At 46.6% G+C, this 20551-nt stretch overlaps 1 protein-coding gene across 2 annotated transcripts in view; it reads right to left on the reverse strand.

The window, feature by feature from the left end:
• The window catches only part of Parva (parvin alpha), a 155123-nt gene that overhangs the window by 44495 nt on the left and 90077 nt on the right, over positions 1-20551 (reverse strand). For both annotated transcript variants that reach the window (XM_059268737.1, XM_059268746.1), the window contains exon 2: positions 762-851. In XM_059268737.1, the coding sequence (XP_059124720.1) occupies positions 762-851 (90 nt within the window). The remainder of the gene's footprint in view (positions 1-761; positions 852-20551) is intronic.

The raw sequence follows: 20551 nt of genomic DNA on the forward strand, positions 1-20551 counted from the left end.
AAACAGTTTCTGCACTGGGCTGCCGCCTACTGCAAAAAGAAGCTTCTCTGATGAAGGCTGAGAGCAGCTGAAGTGCTGGGAGAAGGTAACTGTGAGCGTTCAGCTCCGAGGGAACATGGAGGAAGAGGGGACAGCAATAACGTAAGAGCCAGAGGAGGATGGAGGGGAGTGCGGTGACACGCCGTCTTCTGGACACTTGTGGCCACCACACTCACGAACTCACAGCAGCTGTGGCTCCCTGAACCAGATGTGTACAAGATCAAGCCAGAGAGAACTCCAGCCTGGATGGAGGAGGGGCTCCAGAGGCTCCACCCCTTGCTGAGGAGTTAGAGGCAGTTGGTGACTGCTGAGGGAGAATGAATGATTCTTGGGTGGTGTATCCACTTGGGGGCTGCCTATGTTCCTAGGGATGGCTCCCCAGCTCTGCACATACAGGCAGCATTCATTGGATTTAGTGGGTCATTAGAAAGAAGAGGAGGAAGAGGAGGAGGAGGAGAAGGAGGAGGAGGAGGAAGAGGAGGAGGAGAGATGAAATGGGAAGGGGGATGCGTTGGGAGATTTGGATGTTGGAGAAAAAACAGAAGTGGATACAATCATATTTCATTACATCCATGTATGGAATTCTCAAAGATTAAAATTTTAAAATTAAAAAATAAAAAACAATCCTAAAACTGGAACGAGAGCTATAGAAAAAGAAAGGGAGTTTGGTGGGCGTGTCTAAGCTGTGGGCACCAAGCTATTCTAGACACAAGGACCCTTACCCAGCATGGTGTCCTCGGGGTCCAGCTCGAAGGAGATGGGGCTCAGGGGCAGGTTGATGGCGTTCATTCCTTCCTCCTGGAACTCGGATACTAAAAGACAAGGAAGAGCCTGGTCACATGTCGGGGAAGGATGACGGGGTAGGAGAGGACTCTACAACCTCCGTGATCAATACTGATGTTGAGAGAATGTTCCTCCTCCCCCAGACAGCTAGCTCATAGTTGCGCCCCAGCCTGAGACAAATCCACAGCTGCTCTTCCCTAAAATGACCTAACTGTCCCTTTAATCTCAACTTTCTGCCTGTCATTCCTCTCACTTTCCTGAGAAAAAGGGAGTCATAAATGCAGAGCTCCATCTTCTCCCAGGGAATATTCTGGAACGAAGAGGAGCAGGATGGGCACATCTACTCTCTTTCTTTGTCCTGACTCCAGGGCTCACTGACCCTGCCTTCTCTCTGTGGACAGGATGAAGGCGGCTGTCGCTCTCAGGCTGTTATCTCCTGAGCCTTTTCCACGAGCAGTTGACCCTTTCTGAGACATTCTTTGGATGACCTCCCCGCTCCCTCCTGCATCTAACCCCAGCCGCTGTGTGGGAACATCCCAGCCTCTGGGCTCTCAAGACCTATGGTACCAGGTCTAGGCACTATCACTTTACAGTCCTGTATCCTTAGCTGAAAATGAACTTCCAGTGGGGACCACTAACTTGAATATTTTTTATTACGTTTAATTTATTTTGGAGTGCATGCGTGTGTGTGTGTGTGTGTGTGTGTGTGTGTGTGTGTGTGTGTGTGTGTGTGTAATATGGAGGCCAGAGAACAACGTGGAGGAGTAGGTTCTCTCCTATCATATGGCATGCAGGGGTTGAACTCAGGTCACCAACGTGGCAGCATGCATCATTACCCACTGAGCCATCTTGCCAACCTGACTACTAATTTCTTTTCATTTTTCAAATACTTTAAATCTGCAGTCCAATTTAGCAAAAGAACCATTGGAGCAGGTTAGTGACCTAGAGCCCTGCTCCTTCAAGCACACAACCCCACATGAACCTTGCGGGAAAAGATTCCCGCCCCCAAGTAGCTCTGCACCACGCACTGGGGGTTGACCTTGGCTTACTCTCCTAAAAGCTGGAACTCACACACTCTCACTTGTCGCCAATTAAGCATGGAAGGGTCATTTTCCCTGAAGGTGTTGGTCACTGGGAGGTTTGAAGGTGCTAATACAGGAGCAGTAAACAACCTTAATGAAAGCAACAGCCCATCTTTCCATTTCATTCATTCATTCGTTCATTCATTCATTCATTCATTTATTGTTTATTGACTCAGGCTTCCCTAATTGTAGCACAAGGCAGCTACTTACCCGTTTGTAGCTGTACAGGGAAATAAGTCAGCTGCACCAACATAGAGAAACAGGTGTCACCTTAAAGGGACATTCACATTAGGAAGTCCCTGGCCAGTGGACTCTTGTATGTTATGTATGCATGTTGTATGAGTTTATGCATGTATGTGGGTGTGCAGACCCTGCATACAGGGTCCAGAAGAGGACATCAGATGGCTTCCTCTATTGTTCTCTGCCTTATTCCTTTGAAACAGGGTCTCTTACTGAGCCTGAAATTTCTGCCCTCAGCACTGGGGCTACAGGTAGGTACAGCTATGCTCAACTTTTATGTGGGTACTGGGGATTCAAACTCAGATCCTCATGCTTGTGGAATAAGTGCTCTTCCCCACTGAGCCATCTCCTCAGCCCTGTGAGCAGCAGGCTTTTAACATTCCTCGGACATTACCCAGCTCCTGTCTCCAAATTCGTTCAGCTGCCTTTTCTGTATAATCCTCCACAAAACATAGCAGGAAAACACAGATGACCTGAAAGCTTCAGTGAACACACATAGGGCTGCATTGATTTTCCAGCTAACCGCACTCCTTTCTTCGGAATTCCATGCACTTTGCTCTTTTCCGGACTCTTTCTTTCTTTTTCTTTTTTGGAGACAGAGTCTCTCTCTATAGCTCTCTGAATGGCCTGGAACTCACTGTGTAGACCATGTTAGCCGTGAACTCACAGAGATCCTCCTGCCTCTGACTCCTGAGTGCTACTGCACCTGTCCAAAGCACAACTTTTATTACTCAGCACACCCTCCAGGTGACTACCAGGTGGTGGAAATAGCCTAATTAGATACAGATGTGGGAGCAGCTTAGGTACCTGGAGGCAGCCAGGCTGCTTCCTAGGATGCTGAGGATCCTCCTGACTTCTTCTGACTCTTCAGCTTGTCTCTTCCTAGGTCTGTAGGGGTTTATACAATCATTTAAATCTCACTGAATTAAGTACTCACATCCTTAGCTGTACCAAACACATTTTAAGTCCTTGGTGTCTGCGGTCCCCACGGCACCATGATGCAACATTTCCCACACATGAAGTCTAATTGTCTGATGTGTTCTTAGGAGATCCAGTTGGTCTATACACTGAGGATGTTCACGTGAGAAGTCTAGCCAGGCCTGATGAATGAGCCTCCATTTACAACTTGTAAGTCTCCTGAGATCTCAAGTTTAGACATCCAAGACAGAAGTTGAGATTCAGCACCCTCATGCCTACCACAACCATAGAAAAATAAACCCACTCTCTCTCTGTCCTTCTCTTCCTCGGTGGGAGGTACCACTGTTTATACCAGGGATGTCCCACCTGCTGCTCACGGGCGCTCATGGGTATTCTCAGGCTACATGTGACCTACGGTAGCTATGGATATGGCCCAACATAGAATTGTAAACATACTTAAATCATGATGAGATGTGTATGTGTATCTGTACGTATGTATATATGTGTATATATGTATGTAAGTGTATGTATGTGTGTTGGTACCTTGGTTGCATGGTGCTTGAGCGTTAACTTAGAAGATGAATGCTTTGTATTAAAATGTCACATGAAATAAACATACATATTCTTTTGAAGCACCCTGGTTTACCCAATGGTTCAAGTTGAAATCTGGAGAGACACTACTTGGGCTCTTTTCCCTCACCCTCTTTATCAAACATACAGACTGGCGAGCTCTCCAGGCCCCACCCCAAGCCAGGACCCCAGTCTAGCCCCTCCTCCATAATACTTCCCACCCCCAATCCTGGCTCAAGCCACAATTCTCCTCCATCTGTCCATCGGAACTTACCACTTTCTCTTGAATTCCCCACCCCCACCTACTTGCCACTGTGCAGCCAGAATGCTCTATGAAATGCAAAGGAGCCGTCCATTCATCCATCCTCCTGCCTTCAACTCTCCCATAGTCCCTCATCACACTCTGGACTCCTGGCTGTGACTTTCAAGGCCTCTGCCCAGCCTTCTGCTGCCCTTAGATTTTCTTCACAGAACTGTCACCACTTGAAGAAATCACTGTAGATATGCATTTCCAATGTCCCCAAATCGGAAGGCAAGCTGGGTGAAGTTGTTGGTGACAAGGTCTGGTATGGCTCAGGCTGACTTTGAACTTACTGTGTTGCTGCTGCCTAACAGTCTCCTCCGAGATCAAAACATTCTACCCCATGGAAAGCCTTTTTAAGCAGAAAGAGAAACAACTCAAAATAGCTCCAGGAAGTCCCTGAAACTGACCAGATTTACTAGGCCCCTCCCTGACAGATTAAGTGAAAAAATGCTGAGAATCCCCCTGTGGTGGCTGGAATAAGAATGGCCCCCCCATAAGCTCATATATTTGAATGCTTAGATATCAGGGAGTCATCAGGCACTCTTAAAAGAATTAGGCGGTGTGTCCTTGTTGGAGGAGGTATATCTCTGGGGGTGGGCTTTAGATTTCAAGAACCCAAGCCTGGCCCGGTGGCCCTTTCTCTTCCTGCTGCCTGCAGATGGAGATGTAGAACTCTCAGCTACTTCCAGCACCATGTCTCCCTGTGTGCTGCCATGCTCCCTGCCATGATGGACTAAAATCTCTGACGCTGTAAGCAAGCCCCAATAACATGCTTTCTTTTGTAACAGTTGCCAGGGTCATGGTGTCTCTTCACAGCATTAGAACACCGACTAAGACACCCTCCTCAGACAGAGGAAAGCTGAGCTGCAAAGAAGACTCTGAGACCAGACCAGCTGCCTGGAAGGAGCAGAAACCAGCTGAGCTGCCTGGAAGAGCTTTAGACCAACTGAGGCACCTGGAAAGGACGCTCTCCAACCTGGTGAGCTGCCTGCAGGCTGTGCAGTGTGCTCGGCTTTGTGAACTGTCACCCATCCTGGGGTGGGCTTTGGTGATACCGTTGTCTTTGAGTCATTTCTGCCTCTGCAGGTAACTCCTCATCCATATTCCTGTAAGTAACTCCATAAAACTCACGGTTCACCAAATTGTTCCTTGGTGGTATCTCAACTTTGGTTTGTCATGGGTTCCCTTTCTGGGGTGAGTAGATGTGTGTATTGAATCTCTCCAGGGAAAGTTTGTCACACAATAGCCAAAGATGACCTTGAACTTCTGAAGCTCTGGCCTCTATCTCTTGTGCTAGGACCACAAGCATGTATTATCAGCTCTCTGGTTATGTGGCACTAGGGACTGAAGCCAGGGCTTTGTTCATGCTAGGAAGTAGTCTACCAGCCTAGACTCATCTCCAGCCAGGGGAAGCTTTGTCTTCTATTTACCATTAGATTCCCAAGGAGGCCAGACAGCAGAGTGCTTAGGAACTAGACTGCTTAGATTCAAAGCCAGGCTCTACCACTTCCAAGCTACGTGACCTTGGACAAGTCCGCTAGTTTCAGGTGACTCAGTTTCCTCATCTACAGGACAGGAGTAATAATAATATTGCCAACTTCCTGGGTCTGTTGGAAAAAGAAAATGAGTTCCTAGTCTCTGAGGAGAGCCATAGAAATATAAGCCCCTACTGCTACCTAAAATGATATTTCTAATACTCTCTGCACCTGACAAGTATTTATTGAATAAGTAACCCAGATTGCAAAGATCACTCTTCGGGGCACAGGCTAGATACAGAGGCAGAATTTGCCTAAGGAGTTTAAGAAAGGCCTTCATGTTGTCAGGGGAGGGGTTGGGGGGATGTTGAGCCAGAAATCATTTACATTTTAGTCTGAACTTGAGCCTGGACTCTCTGTGTGCAAGCACGTGAATTTCTGAGATAACATTTGCAGCTTGTGGTTGTTTAGTTCTTTCGAGACAGGGTCTTACAGGTAGCCCAGGCTGCCCCAGATGTAGCACATCCTGGCCTCAAACTTGCAAATCAATCCTTCTGCAACCAGTCTGCATGTTGTGAAGGAAGAAAACCCACATGTGTCCCAAATGCAGCTGGAGCCAAGGTATAAGCACAGCGATCTCTAAATATCTCCTAACTAGAAAGATGATATTCCCAGCCAGGACTCCTAAAGGTGGGTCTGAATGAAGTCTCCCATTGTGGAGCGTTGTTCAGAATGTTTTCAGATGAACACAGCTATGGTCAGAACTCCGCCCTCTGGCCTGCCTCTTTAATTCACTCACAGAGACATAACAAGCCCCAGAAGAAAGGCTCAGATATGCTTGCAATTGGAAATGGGTGTTTGGAAGAAACCATTGGGCAGGAACCCCATTCCCGTTCCATTAACCGCTGACTCAGAGCCAGTTGTTTGTAAAAGCCAATATGCAAACTGCTCAGCCTGCGCCTGGCCCCCGCCCCACGAGGCCCCATTAGCGGCCACTTTCCCAAAAACAGCCCGCCTGCTTTGGAAGGTTCCTTTCTATTCAACCCGAGCAGGGCCCAGCAGCGGCCCGCTTGCCAATCCCTGAGCTCGGAAAGACAAAGGGCCGAGATTGAATTTTCTCAGAGCAGAATCTGAAGATGTTGTTTACTCTAGAATGGTCTGAAGCGCTCGGCCTGAGGGTGCAGCCTCCAGCGGCTCACCGGCCATTAGTCATAACTTAATAAAAGCGTAAATGGTTAGCTGAAGGGCGGGCTGGGAAAGCTACGAGATTGCCTTAGTTCACCCCAGGAAAAGGGGTTTCTTTCTTTCATTTTATTCTCTAGAAAATGCCATATGAAATGAGGTCCAAGTGGCCAGCAGAAGGCAGATATGGGGATTTAAAAGAGCTGGATTCAAATCCTTCTCTGGTTTTTATTAGCTGTAGGACCTGATGTGGCTTCCTGCAGTCAGGTCCAAAGCGATTCTCTGTGGAAAAAAAAGAGGAGCTGACACTTCTGGTTTCCTCCAGTGTTGTTATTCTTTTGAAGGAATCCCCATTTTGGTCTAGGAGTTAGCTGTCTCTCCTGTATCCCGGAGAGATTCCGATGCTTCCCACCTCAGCATTGGGAGGGTCATAAGATACAACTCTAGTCACTGAGCTGTGAGTGGAAGTATTTCTAGGAGTTTCTAGGAATAATTTCCCTCCAGTTAAGAGAGAGTCCCAAGGAAGGTAAGTGCCCCCTTCCCATCATCACTGTATCAGGCTATCATGTGGAAGTCTGCATGGATATTTCATAGCCAAGAGGTGAGTTAGCCTAAACAAGAAGCTAATATGCTGAAGCTGGCAGGAATGAAGGAAAAGAAGGGGTTCTGTTGATATCCCTGGAACCACCCCTTACTATTTAAACTGGAAAAGTAGATGTTTTCTTGGGGCACAACCTGCCCAATCAATGCACAGGAACCAATATTACATTGAAAGCATAGGTCTGTAATTGGTGGTAATTTTACCTCCCCTTTCTCTCCAGGAGGAACAGAATAGCTACAGGGCTTGCTGAAACCTAAATTTCTATGCCTGGGAACCCAAAGAACCCCAGGAGAGAAACAAGTCTGGAAAAAGGAATGAAGAAAGGTTCTAAAAGTAAAAGAGCGTTGCGGTGGAGCTCAGCCAGTGGGGGTACTTGCTTGGACCACATGAAGCCCTGGGTTCCAGCTCCAGGAAGTGGAGCACACAGTAACCCCAGCCCTGGGCAAGTGGAGACAAGAGGATCAGAAGTTCAAGACCATACGTTTGGGCCTCTCTGCTTATATTCAGTCCACCGATAAGCATCACTGGGTGCCTCCTGTGGAGTCTGGAGACCTGCCTCACTCTGCTCCCAGGAGTGGGAGAGACAGGCCAGGGCAACAATGGGATCAGTGTGCTGCACTCCAGGCACCAGATGGGAACCAGGAGCTTCTGGGAATGAGGCTGATGCTGAAGTCTGGGGGGGGTGGAGGGGTTCCTAGAAAATGGGCCATTTGAGTAGGCCTTTGGAACATCTAAATTCTCATCTAGCACGAGTAGACCCCCCAAAACACATATGTGTAAAGATAGGGAGGTTTAGGAAAACAGGGTATGGGTTGAGAGAGTGGCCATGGTGTCTGAACGCTAGTTTGGAGCGTGCACATTCAATGAAGGGGGAACGAGGGAGGGGCAGAGAAGTGGATGGGCCCAGAGTGTTAGAGCCGTGGGCTTAACCATAAGGAGAAGGTAGAGCAGAATGTCCCCAGTGAACAAAATACAAGGGAGTGCCCGAGGCTGCGGGAGGTGCCGGGATCACTGTACAAGTTACTGCTCTCCCACGTACGAGAAAGAACGCCTGGAATGGGAAACTCAAAGCAGCGGTATTGCAGTAGCCCAAAATGTAACGCTTAGGGAGAAACCAAACTAAAAGTGAATAGGATTGACATGTGGGCAATAGAAACCTCTCAGTTAAAACCATAGGAAGCTATTTCCTTGTTATCGACAAACTGACCCTGAGACTCGCATGCAAAGGCAGCACAGAGTACTGACGGCAGACTTCAAGACACTGGGAAAGCTATCAGTCAAAACAGGATGGCACTGATAAAAGCTTAATGGCATAGAACAGAGAATTCAGAAACAGACCCAGACAGGGTCTCATGGATCCCTGGCTAGCCTTGAACTTATCATGTAGTTGAAGGTGATCTTGAACTCCTGATCCTCCGGCCTCCACCTCCCCACTGCTGGGATTAGAGGTGTGTTCTATCACACTGGGCTTAGGTAGTGCTGGGGATGGAACCCAGGGCTTTGTGCATGCTAGGCAAGCACTCTACCCACTGAACTCCTTCCCAGCAACCTCATTCCTCTCTGCTGAAGACACAAAGGCAATTCCACACAGAAAACACAGTCTTTTTAACAAAGCATCCTGCAGTAATGACTGGATGTCCAGATGTAGAAAAATCAACGTTTCCCCAAACTTGAAATAACCACAGACCTAAATCTAAAGTATGACGCTATAAGATGCCTCTCTGTCCCCCTCAAAAAAAGGGGGGAGCACTGACCTTGGGTGTGGCAATGCATTTTTAAGATAAAACAGTAAGGAAAATCTACAAAAGAAATCTGTTGAACCTTATTAAAACACCTGCTCTCTGAAGGACATGGCTAAAGAATGAGAAGGGGCTGGAGAGATGGCTTGGTGGATGGAGTACTTGTTGTGTACGCAGGAGGACCTGAGTCTGACCTCAGCACCCACTCACAGTCGGGCATGGTACCACTCATCTGCTATCCCAGTGCCCCTATGGGGAGATGGGAAGTAGAGACAGAATTCCCCGGCACTCATGACCAGCTAGCCTGGCATACCCAGTGACCAAACAAGCAGATCCTCTGTCAAACAAGGCAGAAAGTGACCCTGGAGGCTGTCCTCTGACTGACACAGGCGCACAGTAGCGTGTGCATGCCTGCGAACACACGTGACTGCACATATACACATATTAACTCATGTCACACACACACACACACACACACACACACACACACACACACATACACACATAGACAGAGAGAAACTCGGAACAATTCCAACAACAAAATAAAAATTATGTTGGATTATAAGCAAAGGCATAAAATAACTATCCAGGCATCCATATTGATATAAACAACTGAATAAATTAACAAATGAGGGAGAATTTTTTTTTTTTATTTTTTTTTTATTTTTTTTTTTTTTGGTTTTTCGAGACAGGGTTTCTCTGTGTAGCTTTGCGCCTTTTCCTGGAACTCACTTGGTAGCCCAGGCTGGCCTCGAACTCACAGAGATCCACCTGGCTCTGCCTCCCGAGTGCTGGGATTAAAGGCGTGCGCCACCACCGCCCGGCTAGAGGGAGAATTTGATGTAAAATTTCAAATAATTGCTGGGCTTAGTGACACCCACCTTTAACCCCAGTTCTTGGGAAACACAGGCAGGCAGATCTCCGTGAGTTTGAGGCCAGCCTGGTCTACATAATGAGTTCCAGGACTGCACAGAGCAGTGGTTCTCAACCTTCCTAGTGCTAAAACCCTGTAGTACACAGTTCCTTGTGTTGTACTGACTCCATAAAATTATTTTTGTTGCTACTTCATAACTGCAGTTTTGTTTCTGTTATGAATCATAATGTAAATGTAAAATCCGTGTTTTCCAATAGTCTTAGGCGATGCCTATGAAAGAAAGGGTTGTTAAATTCCCCCACAAGGGGGTCATGACCCACAAGTTGAGATAATACCCACTGGTATTAGAGAGCCCCTACCTCCAAAATAAATAAATAAATAAATTAATTAATTAAAAAAAACCCTGCAGATAACGTAGTCCATCTTTACTGCTCAAACTGGGTCACAATTCCCCACTCCTTAGGTGTGGCCTGAGACAGCCACATACCTCGCCCTACAGTATTGTATGGAAAAGAGAGGCAAGGCAAGGCTTTGCACTGGAGCATCCTGACGTGCTGCTGCCCCAGCCACATGACAAGTCAACATTAAGAGCCATGTGGCATGTGGATTCCACGTACTATTGATAGGATGAGGTAAAAATGCTACTTTGCCTTTTCTTCTCTAAAGCCCCATCCCAAAGCTTAATGTGGAGAAAGACTTCAGCCACATCCCAGTAGAAGGATAACATAAAAAACATTTGGCCAGGGGCCAGAGAAATGGCTTACCAGTTAAGAACACTGGCTGCTCTTCTAGAGGACATGGGTTGGAATCCCATCATCTATTTGGTGGTTCACAACTGTACCAGGCATGGATGTGATGCAGAAACATATATGCCGGCAAAATACTCATACACATAAAAGGAAGGAAGGAAGGAAGGAAGGAAGGAAGGAAGGAAGGAAAGAAGGAAGGAAAGAAAGAAAGAAGGAAGGAAGGCGGACAACAGCAAAACCTAAACACTTGGCCAGCTCTCCTCAGAACTGTCAAGGTCACTGAAACCCAAGTCTGCAAAACTCACAGTCAAGAGGATCTTAAGAGAGGAGGGAACTGGGCATAGTGCCCCACACTTGTGGTCCCAGGGCTTGGGAGTGGTGGCAAGAGGATCAAGGGTTCGAGGCCAGCCTCAAACTCATTTTGAGGCCAGCTAGGGATATAGGAGGTCCTGCTTTAAAAAACCAAGACCAGGGCTAGTGAGATGGGTCAGCAAGTCAAGGTGTTTGCTGAGTTCAATCCATAGGACCTACACAGTAGAAGGAGAGAACTCATTCCTGAAAGTTGTCCTCTGACCTCTACATGTGTGCCACGGCAGACGTGTACTTCTACACCACACCAAATAAATGTAAAAGAAGAAGGAAAGAAAGAAAGAAAGAAAGAAAGAAAGAAAGAAAGAAAGAAAGAAACAACCAAAACCAACCACTATGATGCTGAGCGACGATTTTAACAAACATACTGTACTTAATAATGTAAGATATCAGTAAGTGTGGGATCTAGAGATGGGGTATGAGGAAACTACATCTCTGCAATTCTTCTGTGACTCTAAAACTATGCCAAAAGAATATTTTAAAAAGTTAATATAAATTTACTGCTTGTCCTGGTTGGTTTTATGTCAGCTTGATGCAATCTGAAAGGAGGGAACCTCAGTTGAGAAAATATCTCTGTAAGATTCAACTGTAGGGCATTTTGTTAATTAGTGATTGATGGGGGAAGGCCCAGTCCATTGTGGGTGGTGCCACCCCTGAGGTGGTGGTCCTGGGTTCTATAAGAAAGCAGGCTGAGCAAGCTGTGATGAGCAAGCCAGTAAGCAGCCCCCCTCCATGGCCTCTGCATCAGCTCCTGTCCAGGATTCTGCCCTGTTTGAGTTCCTGAACTGACTTTCTTTGATGACAAACAGTGATGTGAAAGTGTAAGCCAAATTAACCCTTTCCTCCACAAGTTGCTTTGGTCATGGTGTTCCATCATAGCAACAGAAACCTTAAGACACTACTGTTGTAGAAAAATAAACACCATTCATGGGAGGAGGGTAGAAAGAAATCCACAATTTTATGGAGCATGTAGGTTTCTTCCTTTTCCCAGGAAGATGGTGATTTGTTTATCTTGAACAGAGTTTTCTAGACACATCTGTACAGAAACAAAACACCAAGTTCATCACAAAGTCTCACAACAAGGGCTACACTCGTTATGATCCAAGAGTCCAAGAAGCCAGCAAGAAAATCCAGGGCTGTGATGGTCTGGCTTCACTGTCAACTTGACTGGATTTAAAATCACCATAGAGACACACTATGTCTCTATGGGAGTGTTTCCATAAAGGTTTAACTGAGGAGGGAACATCCACCCTGGCTGTTGGCAGCACCATCCCACGGGCTGAATATGAAGGAAAAGGGGAGCTGAGTACCAGCACTCAGCTCTCTGTCCTCACAATCAGTGCGACCAGCGTCCTCACGCTCAAGCCGCCGAGGCGTCCCTGCCATGATGGACAGCAACTTCCACTATGAGCCAAAGCGCTTCCTTCTTCGAGTTGTGTCTGCCAGGTATTCTGTCACAACAAGAGAGAATGAAGCAACCAATACAAAGGCTTCGAGGAAGACGAAGAGCTTCCTCATTGCTGAAGGATACTTAAGGGACTATTTTCACTTTCCAGGAAAGGGGTGGGTCTCACCAGTGGATCTACCACTGAAGGCTCAGGGTTTGCTCCCATCTCCCCAAAGTTTTACTTTATATTCGCAGCCCCTGACACACAGTGTTTGTGTCCAGAGTTTCTGGGCTGGTTTTCAGTTGCAGCGAAAGCCCGTTGCTAGAAACATGGCAGCTTACAGCAAGAGGTGTAGGTTAGAAGCCCAATGTGGGTCTCACTGGTTTAAAGTGGAGACGTCAGCTGGGCTGCATCCTTCCGTGGGCTTCTAAAGAAACTCTGTGTTCTTATCTCTTTGTCCACATTCCTTGTCTCTTGGTTCCTTTGAGCCATCTCCAAAGCCAGTACTGGGCGGAGCGGGTAAGTTTTCCTGTTCTATCTCTCCGACCCCTTTTTTCTGTCTCTCTCGTCCACTTTCAAGTACCTTGTGCTCACACTAGGTCGACCTGGGTAATCCAGCATGGACTCCCCCCAAATCCTACCCACAACCTTTATTCCCTTGTGTCATATAAAGTACTCGTTTGAAGATTTTCTGGGAGTTGTGGCTTCGGTATCTCTGGAAAGATCATAATGTCTACAATGGCTTTTTCCGTGGACTGTGGAATTCTCTTTTCCTCTTGCTCTTCCTTCCAACATATGGGTTCACTTCCCTTCTCGAGAGATTGCCAAAAGAAATGCAAAGCCCCAATGCTGCCCACCCGGTCCCTCAAACAAGGGAAGCTCTATTCCTTTCAACAAAAAATGATCCTTGTTTCCACAGCTATCATAGATGAGGCAGGAGCCAATCCTTGGTGGCCGCAACACAAGGCCAGAGTCAAATCACATGTTCTTATACTCTCTACAGATATTTAGTCTCCCATACACATACACGCACGCATGCACGCATGCACACACGCACACACACACCCTGAGGGTGGGGAAAGCAGACTGAGAGAGAGGCTGGCACTATGATGGGAAGGGATGGAAGGATCCATAGTCCTGCATCTTAAAATTTCCACCAGTTTTTAATTTGGTAGGCTTTATAGCTGCTGCAGAGTTGGAAGGTAGCCAAACAGTGACCCTGGGCATGATTTTATTGTTCTGCCCAGCACGTGGTACAGCTGCCCTCCAATTGCTAGCAAGCTCAGGGAGAGAGTGGGCAGAACTACTGTTTGGCTCCAGGCAGTCAAAAATGTGAATGGAAACATTTGCTGAGGTCTTAAGTAAGCCATGAGAGTTCAATTTAAACAGGACACGGCAAGGGGGGCTCAGTGGAACAATACATCAGTAGGCTTTGTTTCTTTCATGCAATGACTTGTTGCCTTTTTAGAGGGAGAACCATACCACTGCCTTGACCATAAAGTCTACCCAGGGCTGGTGAAATAGCTCAGCAGGTAAAAGTGCTTGTTGTAAGCCTGATGACCCGAGTTCAATTCCCAGGACACACAGAGTGGAAAGAGAGAAGCAACTCCAGCAAGTTGTCCTCTGATTTCTACACACACACACACACACACACACACACACAATTTAAAAACTTCTTAAAGCCTAATCCTATGCAAGCAGATGGTTGGGTGATGTTCTGGGTGCATATTAAGATGAAGTATCACATCACTGTGGATAGGTGTGAATCTGGGTATGTTCACACACCCCAAGCTTTGAGAAGAATGCAGAATTTAATCTAGCAAGTTGGCTAACTATATGTCCAGTGATCTGTCTAGTCAGTAGAACTGATCCTGCTTATCTCCCTGGCTCCTAGGCATAGAGGGGGCCCCTCTGGTACCAGGAGCCATGAGTGCATTGGCAGATAAGCCCCAGATTGCCGGAGCTGGCCAATTCCTATGGTGGCTCTCAGATTCTAGCAAAACACCAGGGATCCAATCCTCCCACTTAGCTTGGGGGATGCTTCTCTGGGAGGGTGTTTGTTCTAGTTTCTGTTGCCGTGGTTAAATACCTTGACAAAAGGCAACACAGGGAAGAAAGGGCTCACAACTCCAGATTATAGTCCATTAATGTGAAAAGTCAAGACAGGAACTTAAATATCATACCTTCAGTCAGGAGCAGAAAGACGGTCAATACATAGAGGTCTGCGTGCTTCACTTTTATATCCAGGACCAACTGCCTAGGAATGGTGCCACCCACAATGGGCTGTCTTCTTATATAAATTAGCAACCAGGCCAGTCCTCTACAAACATCCCCATAAGTCAACCTGTCATAGATCTAGACAATTCCCCATTTAAACTCTCTTTCCAGGTGATTCTAGGCTGTGTCAAGTAGACAGTTAAAACAAACTAACACATAGAGGCTGTGTTCAGTGCAACACACTAAATCCCCCAGGTAGTTCTGACACAATCCCGAAGGTACAGGGCATGGCTGGGGTATAGGGAACCATGGGGGTGTGTTGGGGACCTGCTACTTGCTTTATCTTTGTACAGTCCTGCTGTGGGATGGTCTGTATCTCAAATTGCTCTGATTGGTCAATAAATAAAACACTGATTGGCCAGTGGCCAGGCAGGAAGTATAGGCAGGACTAAGAGAGAGGAGAATGGAGAGAACAGGAAGGCGGAGGGAGACACTGCCAACCACTACCATGACAAGCAGCATGTGAAGATGCTGGTAAGCCACGAGCCACGTGGCAAAGTATAGATTTATGGAAATGAATTAATTTAAGATATAAGAACAGTTAGCAAGAAGCCTGCCACGGCCATACAGTTTGTAAGCAATATAAGTCTCTGTGTTTACTTGGTTGGGTCTGAGCGGCTGTGGGACTGGCGGGTGACAGAGATTCGTCCTGACTGTGGGCCAGGCAGGAAAACTCTAGCTACACAGTCCTTGGATTAAGTTTCCTTTCTGCAACTCATTTTCTGTGAATCTTTCACCTTCAACATCCATAACCTTCTTGTTTATTAATTCTGACAGATGTCACTTATTAGTGCAATGGCTCTGCTTAAGAAGCTGCACATCGGCTACTCAACCACTCAGAGCAAATGACAACTGGGTGTGGCTGTGGGCAGACATGGATGCTGTGTTCCGATTGGGTCCGTTTGCTCATGAGCCAAAACAGGATTTGTCTGAGCATCAGCTAGAGTTTATTTGGAGGAAACACCACGTGTGAAAGCTCAGTCTGTGTGAACCATAAGATGACGAACAAATCACGTCATGGCTTGTATGTGCCTGTGCAACACACTCACGCACACAGCTCATTTAACATTCATAATAATTACCCACCATGCAAGCAAGATAAGACCTAGAGAGGTTATTTTACCTGACCAAAGTCACTAGAAAGTAAAGCTTGGATTTGATGCCAGGCCAACTAGTTCAAGAGTTCACATCCTCAATACCATGCTGTACAGGCCCAACTACATCAAACAACCTTTTTATATGAAACTGTGTGGTTCATTGGACGAAGTAGATGGAATATTCCCCAAACACAAATGTGTACCTCTAAAAAAAAAATAAAGCCTGAAAATATACACCATGCCATTTTGTAGGCTGCATCTGTTAGGAACATAAATGCAAGACATAGGAATGTCATTACTCCAGCTTTCTCCTGCAAAGCCAAAGGTTCTTTATTTGGAATAACCGCAAATGTTGTGTTTAAGGGTCTTTAGTCACTTTTATTTTATGTGTATGAGTGGTATATCTGCATGTATGTGTGTGTGTATCACCTACATGCCTGATGCCTTCAGAGGTCAGGAAAAAAGCATTGGATGTCCTTGAACTGAAGTTATGGATGGTGTGATCCACCATGTGGGAAGCTGGGGACTGAACCTGGGTCCTCTGCCAAGAGCATCAAGTGCTCTTAACCGCTCAGCCATCTCTTCGGCCCCTATTTTGCACATATAATCATTTAAGAGAACTTTGAAAATATAAAAACCAGAGATAGCTCAGTGGATAAACGTGCTTGTCATCAAAACCGATGACCTGAATTTGATCCTCAAGACCCATCTGGTAGAAGGAAAGAAGGGACTTCTGCTTGCTATCTTCTGACCCCTGCCCCACAGGTAACTATGCCACCAGTACATACACACACCCCAAAGCAAGCAAACAAAACCCAATTAAAATGTATTTAAATTTGCTGGAAAAGAAAGAAAGAAAAAGTAAAAGCATGGTGATGAAGTCCTGTCACCTAGTGAAAATTTCTGGGACATGCTATAACTTCTTACACTCTTTCCCAGGACTCACTCACATATGACTTAACCATTGTGTAGCTGCTGGACATTTAGGGGGTTCCCAGATTTGGGGGAGCAGCAGCAGGGTCTGTCAACTGAGATGAGTGAGCTCAGTTGACACAATGCTTACCTGATATGCATGAGATCCTATGTTTGACCCCCAGCACCGCAGAAGCCAGGCCTGGGGGTACATATCTGTAATCCTAACACTCAGGGGGTGGAGGCACAACACTCAAACATTGCCATCCTTGACTACATATTGAGTTTGAGGTCAGCCTAGGCTACATGAGACCCTGATGTGGAAGGGTGTGTGTGTGCTGGACCAAGGACGACAAGAGGTGATAATCTCCTTCCCCATATGTGGTAGTTTATCCTCGCTGGACAGCAGGGAATTAATCCCATGGGAAGCTGTTGGGATTAAGAGGGAGACAAAGACCTTGTAGGAAGTACCTCTCAGAGATTTTTCCATCAGGTAAGTTCCCCCACCCCAACTGTCTCCACATTTTCAGGCCATACTAGGCACAGGCTATGAGACTTCAGAAGCTAGATCCTGGCCAGAAAAGTGGAGGAGTTTAATTACACTGGGCATACACTGTCTCCTACAGCTGGGCCAACACAGAGGTGGCTATAGGAAGCTGTGAGGTACAAACTTCTGTTGTACCCATGGAAGGCTCAAGATCTCTCACCCCAGAGAGAAACCCCAGGAGATTGGTAGGAGATAAAGAGTATATTATTAGGAAAAAATCTGAGGACATTTCTTTTTCCTCCAAGGACACAGCAATAAAGAACAGACTGGACCTGAAGCAGAACCCTGGTCTTTGTATTGTGACACTAGGCCTATGCCATTTCTTAGTCCTAGCTTCATGACATGACCACACAGGAGCTTCTGAGGGTGTCCTGACCTTACCTAGGCTGATCTGAGAGAATGTCAAATCCCACTGAGCAGGCAGCTTGCTCTCATCAGAGTCCTACAGCCTCACAGCCTCTTGAGGAAGCTTCTGAGGGTGAGGAGAGAGACCAGGCCCTGTGTGGGCTACTTCCCAAATATTAGTTTCCCCTTTACAACCCTCTGGGAACAAAGCTGAAGTTCGGAGCTAGTTCAGACCATTGTCACAACCACAGAGACACAGAAAGGGGACAAACCCTCTGTCTGATGGAACAATAAATGGTGTGTATGATAGTTTTACACACACACACACACACACACACACACACACACACACACACACACACATAAGAAAAGTAACCTTTAATTATAAACCTGACCCAACTGACATTCAGTTGGGAGAAGAGTCTCAATGAGAGACTGTGTATGTTGGGTATGTTGGGTTGACCTGTGGGTATGTTTGTGTGAGACTGTCTTAATTAAGTTAATTGATGGGGGAAGACTCAGCCCACTGTGGGCAGCATCATTCCTTAGGCAAGGATTCTTGAACTGTGCAAGAGTGGAGAAATCTAACTGACCAAAAGCATGCAAGCTATCATGGGTGCATTTATTTGTCTTTGTTCTTGACTGTGAGTGTGATGTGATTAGTTGCTTTAAGTTCCTGCTGCCTTGATTATTCCACAACCATGGACCTTAACCTGCAATTCTGAAAAGAAAATAAACCCTTTCTCTCCTAAGTTGCTTTTTGTCTGGGTATTTTTTATTATAGGGACAGAAATGAAACTAGAACAGGAGGTATTGAACGCCTGCTCACTCCTTTCTCCCACCCCCAATGGATGTGCACTGTGATGCACATTTCTCCAGGAGAGAATAAGCCCTTGGCCTGGAAGCTCACAACCACGCACACTCCAAGTCTAGGGCACCAAGGGCTGACTTGGAAGAGCTCCAAGTGGTAGGAGAACACCAGGGTGTCCAGAAAGGACCAGATGGGAAAGAAGAACGGACCTGATGATAAAGATGGCATCAGATCTTTTTGTTCTCAGAGGTCTGTTTTCTGTTCATCTCACCCAGCAGCGTGCAATTACACACCTGTGTGCATATCTGAAGAACACATGTATCCCTTGTGATTCCAAAAGGTCCAAGAATTGCCCATCAGCTTCTGCCAGCATCCGACATACAATGAACACTCGACATGCATTTACTGAATGAGTGAACAGGATGGCAATGTGGGCCCCTGGGCTGTTCCTCCCTTCCAGCAGAGACCCACAGCCAAATAATCAGCTCTACTTTTTACATTAGAGTCAGCATTAATCCCTGGAAGGTCTGGGCTTCCAGAAGGGACCGGAAAAGATGGAGGATCAAGGCACCCATGGAGGAGCAGAGTTGGTAATATGTGTTTGTCCAGAACATGGACGTTCAGGAAATTTGGTGTGAGGCAATTAGGTTTATCATTAGACCTCCTCAGTGCTAAAGTCCTGTCCAGACCTGGAAATTCATGGAGCATGGCACCAGAAATGGCACAGGCTGCCAGTCTCTGCACCACGAGAGCCATCACAGCTCCCTGGTTATTTATCTTTTTCGAAACCAACAGCCCATGTTGACAGCAAATCTGTACAGAAAAATCTATTAAAAGAAATTGTAGTGAGTGGAGCTGCTTTAACTGTCTGCCATTCTGCTGATTGCGGGCCCTGCACCTCCCCTGAGCCTGCCTTCTGTACAACCTTCCATTTGACTCCATTCAGTGGATAATTATTGGGTCTCAACTCTGAGCAAGGCGATGCACTGGGAACTTCATTCCAGTAGCATCTCCCAAGCACAGAGCATGATTTAACTTAGAGGCAGAAACGAGCATATACAACAGAAGTTCAGTGCAGCAAAGACCATAGGACGTTAATTACATTACAAAGACCATTTCAAAGCAACTTATGTTGAACCTGTGTGAGCCAGCATGGGATAGCTAGTACCATGCATTATGTGTCCATTTAAACACACATTTGGCAGCTATGGTGAACAATGTTTCCAGGCCACAGTGATGGTCAATCTTGACTGTCCACTTGACTAGATTTACAATCACCCTGGAAACAGTCCTCTGGTTGTATCTATAAGTGTATTTCCAGAAAGGCTTAACTGAGAAGACCCACCTTAAACGTGGTGGCACAATCTCATGGATTAGGGCACCCTAGTGAATGAAAAGGAGAGACTGAGTTGAGCATCAACATTCTCTCACTGCTTCCGGGATGCAGATGAAATGCTCCTGTCATGCTCTGCCTTCCCAGCTATGAAGGACTGTAGCTCAAGTCATGAGTCAAAGGAAACCTTTCCTTCCTTAAGATGCTTTGTCATAGCACCAAAAAAAAAAAAAAGTAATTCATGTAGCCTCATGCTAGGTTCTGGAGTGAGGAGAACAAGGGAGAAACTGCCCTCGCTCACACGGAAGTGAGAATTAGAGAGAGCATCTCAAAGGAGGCACTTCGGTGGCTTCAGGATTCAGTAGGGGCTGGGGAGACATGAAGACAGCAGGCTAGAGGCTGGTACAACTGTGGGTGTCACGACAGAGCGAAGTCAAGGCCACACTAGCCAGAACAAGCAACGTGTGGGTTTAACCCCAAAAACACTGGCCAGCCAGCCCCTTGATAAGAAAAAACAGTTTCCTAAGTTTGTAGGGCAACTCTGAAAAGGTTCTTCAGGGGCAGGGGCACAGCTCTATTGGTACATTTCTAGCCACACAAGGATGAGAATCGGTGTTTGATCTTCAGCTTTCTCATCAAAAGCTTGCAGGGTGTCTTGCACTTGTAATTCCAATGCCAGAGGAGTGTAGACAGGTGGATCCCTGGGGCTTGTGGACTGGCCAGCCAACCCAGCTGAGTCACGAGTTCCAGGCAAGCCAAGAACCTTCTCAAATAGAAAAGCAAGGTGGGGAGTGATTGAAGGGCAAGCCAAGATTGACCCCTGGCCTCTGAATGCACCTGCACCTGCACACACAGACACACAGACACACACACAGACACACACACACACACACACACAGACACACACACATAGACA

The sequence above is a fragment of the Peromyscus eremicus genome, chromosome 1 (assembly GCF_949786415.1).
Source record: "Peromyscus eremicus chromosome 1, PerEre_H2_v1, whole genome shotgun sequence".
Classification (NCBI taxonomy): domain Eukaryota; kingdom Metazoa; phylum Chordata; class Mammalia; order Rodentia; family Cricetidae; genus Peromyscus; species Peromyscus eremicus.